Below are 5,224 nucleotides of genomic sequence, written 5' to 3'. Positions count from 1 at the left end.
AACAGTCCATGATCCGAAGGCTTCAATATTCCCCTCGAGAGCCAGGTCCAGCCCGCTCAGTCATAGGGCCGGAACTCCGCCTAGACTCCTCAATCAAACCGGCCCAAACCTCTCGGCCCAGTAATCAAGCCCTCACCAGGCTCAACTTCAGCCCTACCATTCAACCCAGCCCGGAAAAGGGAAAATGACCAAGATGCCCCGCTGGTAAGTCCTTCCGCATGCGTATCAGAGGAGAATCATACGTATCAGAGGAGAATTAATGGCCGTTACGCATGGAGCAGGCACCTGACACATCCGTACATACGGAGCTAGGCGACAGAAGACAGCTAGTATTGTGGCAGAGAGACAGATATATATATCACGGTAAAGGCCACGCAGAAAAGGGGGACTCTCTTCTTCTTCCTTCTCCTTCCTGGACACCATTTTTATTCTTACTGTAACCCTTGCCTAAATATACTACTCTGAGCCATAAAATCTGACTTGAGCGTCGGAGGGCCTCTGCCGGGGCACACCCGGTAGGCCCCTGACCATTCTTTCTTATTTACAGGTCCTTTCACCAGGAAGAACATGGAGAGATCCACCAGGGAGCCCAGCAAGAAGGGACCCAGAAGAAAACCAGATCTATCATGGACCAGGAAGAGGAAAATATTTATCAACTGGTATTCCAAAAAGATGAAAACTAACCCCAAGCCTCCACCAGTATATAAATTATTGGCAAAGAGAAATCACCTCTTTTACCGTTGCTAACATGAAAAACAAAAATACAATCCATGAAGTGTTTATCTTAAACCAGCCATGTCATGATATCAGAGAGTTCAAATCTTCCAAAATGGTAAAATTCTAAAAAGATAAATGACCTAATGCCCGTTGGCTTCACATACTCCCAGTCGAAGAGAAAAGAGAAGATAAAAGACTGAAGCTTTTAGACTTGTCATCGTTCCAGCTCACTCTCTGTCTTCAGGACAACTACATCAGCAGAAAAAGATGAACAAATAAATATATAAATAATCAGAAGTAGATAATATTAAAACTATCTAAGCTATAAGGCTCCTTTTGGTTTGCTTGCTCACATTGATTTTCATATCTTTTCCATATACTAGAAGCAATGTTGATCCTTCAGTTAGATAACAAAAAAAAATAATAATAAAAAGCAAAACTACTTGTTTAAAAGCAAAAGGTGCTTTTTTTTCTGTAATTACTATTACTTTTCTCATATGGAATGAGATTTATGTGCGTGTGTGTGTGTGTATATATATATATATATATAATATAATCATGTTTTCTTACCATGATATTGGTTTTATAACAAGATCAAAATTTATAGAAAATATTTCTCAGAAAGCAAAATGCACAAGGCAAAAGGTTGAGTAAATAGTGCCAACATATTGTCTTTATATTGAAGCTAATATGATGCATAAGTAAATGATTTTTGAAATTTAACTTAGAATAAAACTTTCCAGACTACAAGCAAACAAATGGCGACCACCTAGCCATGACTAATGAAAATTTAAAAAAACTACAATACTATTCAAACAATTGGAATAGCCAACTCGCTAAAGCATGATAAGCAGGAAGAATAGAACAAATCAGCCAATTGCTATAGCAGTATTTCACCATAACAAAATACTGAACATGAAAACAACTACCTCCTGACTTTTGGATACATATCCACAGGCATAAAATCAAAGTCGCTTTAAAGCAAAAGTTCCCCTTGGAACAATAGAGATAAAAGCTAAGACCATGATTAAAGAAACAAGTAAACCTATACTGCTGATGGATTGATACAGCACCAGCAAACATCGTCAAAAGATTCCAAAAGAAAGTTGACCCATCAAAGATGGGCCAAAATACATGGCTCATTAACAAGCCAATTTTCCAAGGGTAGTGAGTTTTTCCATCGTATTATGGGATCCTACCACGAAGCTCCCTCATCTTCTAGATACAATCAGTTCATAATTCATGGGCCATCTGCAATTTGGGCTCTGTTCTCCCTTTCCTATTTTATATTCATTACATTGTAAAATATAGCACATGAAATCCAATAGCACAGAATTTTTTTTCTTAGAGATCCTATGGTATATTTAGCATCTTATTATGGTAAATTATCATAGCATATGTATACTACACCTCAACTAATCCATTTTTATCTTTTGAAATTTGAACTGTATTTGTCCTATCTGGATTGTGAAAAAAGTAATCATTCACTTCCCAGTTTTGTTCAGATGTTCTAAATGTGTGCTAAATTTGGGTGATGTTCTAAATGCGTGTTCTAAATGGTGGAAAATTAGGTGATGTTTGCAAATTTCTTTCTTTTTTTTTTTGAAAAAAAAAAAAGAAAGAAGAGGTAACATGCCTTCAATTTCCCATTTTCATACTCACAACCAACTCACATTGTGTCACAATGTATCCAGAAATCCAACTTTTCCAATCTTTGAGTGTCCGTAAAAAAAAAAAGGGCTATAAATACTAACAGGCAATTTCAGTCTATGGTTAATAGACAACTCATAGTGTTTTGAGATCTTGGTAGAATTGGTTAAGGCTATTAGTGTTAATTGAGCAACTCAGGGTGTTAACCAATTCTACCAAGATCTCAAACCTATGGTTAAATCTCCAAGCAGACAACCTTGGAGCTAGAAATGCGACAGCACATTAGGGCATACAAAAGTTTGTCAACCAGAGATGATGCCCCATGTTGACAAATTCCTTTTTAATCCAAAAGCATTAACCTTGACATTACATTAAAGGTAATCCTGCTTTCATACTTGGTCATCATTTCAATTTTCTGAAGTTTATCACTTCATGGGAAAGTTGTCTTTCCCTTTTCTTGATGAGTAACTAATTTCATTTAGATGTCCACACATAACCATAACTCCATGAAAGGGGCATGCAGATAATAGTTATACTCAATCTTCCTTTACTTTCTCCTCAACGCACCATAATGTCCCACCACAAAAACAAAAATGTTTCTCCACCGCTCTAAACTCACTTTTGCCTTCAAATTTAATTCATATGGGCTCGAGATTTCCAAAGTTCTCAAGATTTATTAGCAAAAACTCATATAATAAAAACAACGCGTCCTTACATGATAGCTCAAAAGTCGAAAAATCAACAATACTCCCAGTTCATAGAACACACAATCACTTTCACAGGCACACTGGTCCTAGAATAATTTCTTAACAGTTCTACTTCATACCTTCTGCAAATAGAAGAACCATTCACAGATGAAACAGCAAAGTAAAGTGAAATAAATCCAATATACAGCTCTAGTGCATTCACACCAGTCACTCCCGAAGTTGAAAAACAAGAATTTAAACAAATGCCCTCATAAAATGATCCAACAACAAAGTCGTCCCTTATAGGGAAGGAGAGAGAATCACTGATTACCTTGTGATAGGGAGAAAGGGGAGTCTAGAATTCGAGCTTGAGCTCATCTTTTTCATCAGAGAGAAAGTGGAGAATGTAAGGTGTGACACGGACGACGGCGACCCACACACCGAACATAGCCACATGGGTCTTCAACTGCTTCAATGCCGCTGCCTTGTCTGGTTTTCGCATAAACATTCCTGGAAACATGATTTCTCAATTTTACTTCGACTCGATTTGATTCCTCTTTGGTTTTCTGGAGAAGCTCTACTTTATTACTTATGTCCTTGATAAAATCTAAAACCCTAGATCCCCTTTTTCAGTTGCGGGACTATTGATGACAATGGTATAACTGTAAGAGTACATAGATTTATTTTTCTCTCTAATTTTTCTTTCTATTTTATTTTTCCTCAATCCAAATAAATTGTAAAATCAGGGTTTAAGAGTAAATAAACTCAAATTTTGATCCAATATCCAATTAAAAAGTTTTGGCATTTTGCTTTATAAATGGATTTGTAAATAAATGAATTCGATTGAGGAGCTGAAAATAAATAGAAAGGATGCAAAGGATCAAAAATTAAATTAACCATTTGCAATTTCATGAAGCTAAGGGCAGCAGCCCTTTGCTATTCTGACCAGGCAGTCCAATTTAGTTTTCACAACCATGGTTCTATCTCTCTATTTTAAATAATTCTAAAATTTATTTTCGGTAATATAATTTAAGTGTAAATTGATTGTTAATTTTTTTGTATAGTAATTTAAATTTCAGACTTTTTAGTGTCAATTTAACTAAAAAAAGTCTCAATATTTAAATTTTGTATTTAATTAATTATTTCTGTTATATTTAAAAATTATATAATTTATATAAATATAAAAATTTTATAATTATAATTATTTAAATAAAAACAAAAAAATTATTATTCAAATAATATGCTTTTGAAAAAGTAATAACAAATAAAATATATTTAACTAAAAAAAATCATTCGTTATTATTGTGATTTTTTATTTTTTTATTTTATAAAAATATATATAATTTATTCATTTAATAGTGTTGCATTTTTATTTTCACTACTTATAAAAACATTTTTAAAATCATAAATAAAAACTGAAAACTATAAATATTTATTTTATTTAATTAATTTATAAAATATATTTTTATTTTATTATTATAAAAAAATTTACTATTTAATTTTTATGATATAGAAAAATTTATTAATTAATTTTTTAATATTTTTTAAATAAATTAAAATATTTTTTAAATTTTAAAATATATATTAATTAGTCTTTTTATTTTTTTTAATTAGTGTTTGTAATATGAAAAATTTATTAATCACTTTATATCGAAAATGTTTTAGACATTTTTATAAAAAAATTTACTATTTAGTTTTCTATAATATGAAAAAATTTATTAATTAATTTTTTATTTTAAAAAATATATTAAAGTATTTTTAAAATATTAAACATATATTAATTAGTCTTTTCGTTAATTTTAATTATTAAATATTTTATTATTAATTTTAATTATTAAATATTTTACTGTTTAGCTTTTATAATAAAAGAAAATTTATTAGTTAGTCTGTAAAAAATAAAACTAATTAATTTTTTCATATTGAGAATATTTTAAAAAAAATTTATAATAGTTAACCGCTAAAATTAATAGGGTGATTAATTAGTAGATTTTTTAAAATTTTAAAAATATTTTAATATATTTTTTAAAATTAATTGATTAATTAATGAGTTTTCTATATAAAAAACTAAATAATAATTTTTATTTTTATAATATTTAACCATTAAAATTAAAGGAGCAACTAACCGATAGATTTTTTAAAATTTAAAAGTATTTTAATGTACGTCTTAAAAT

At 30.7% G+C, this 5,224-nt stretch overlaps 1 protein-coding gene across 1 annotated transcript; it reads right to left on the bottom strand.

Annotated features, from left to right (window-relative positions):
• Positions 1–673: 673 nt before the first annotated feature.
• LOC110600952 (mitochondrial import receptor subunit TOM6 homolog) lies at positions 674–3,756 on the bottom strand. Its single transcript, XM_043951525.1, has 2 exons — positions 3,385–3,756; positions 674–966 (listed from the first exon to the last, which is right to left on the bottom strand). Exon 1 carries the CDS (start codon positions 3,571–3,573, stop codon positions 3,409–3,411), a length of 165 nt encoding a protein of 54 aa, XP_043807460.1. The 5' UTR covers positions 3,574–3,756; the 3' UTR covers positions 674–966; positions 3,385–3,408.
• Positions 3,757–5,224: the final 1,468 nt, after the last annotated feature.

The sequence above is a fragment of the Manihot esculenta genome, chromosome 15 (genome assembly GCF_001659605.2).
Source record: "Manihot esculenta cultivar AM560-2 chromosome 15, M.esculenta_v8, whole genome shotgun sequence".
NCBI classification, from domain to species: Eukaryota; Viridiplantae; Streptophyta; class Magnoliopsida; order Malpighiales; family Euphorbiaceae; genus Manihot; species Manihot esculenta.
The sequence above is the reverse complement of the archived record's forward strand: the minus strand, read 5'-3'. Positions and strand labels throughout refer to the sequence as shown.

Bases quoted from the DNA above. Each gene is read 5' to 3' on its own strand.
- LOC110600952 (XM_043951525.1), bottom strand. From the start codon at position 3,573: ATGTTTCCAGGAATGTTTATGCGAAAACCAGACAAGGCAGCGGCATTG.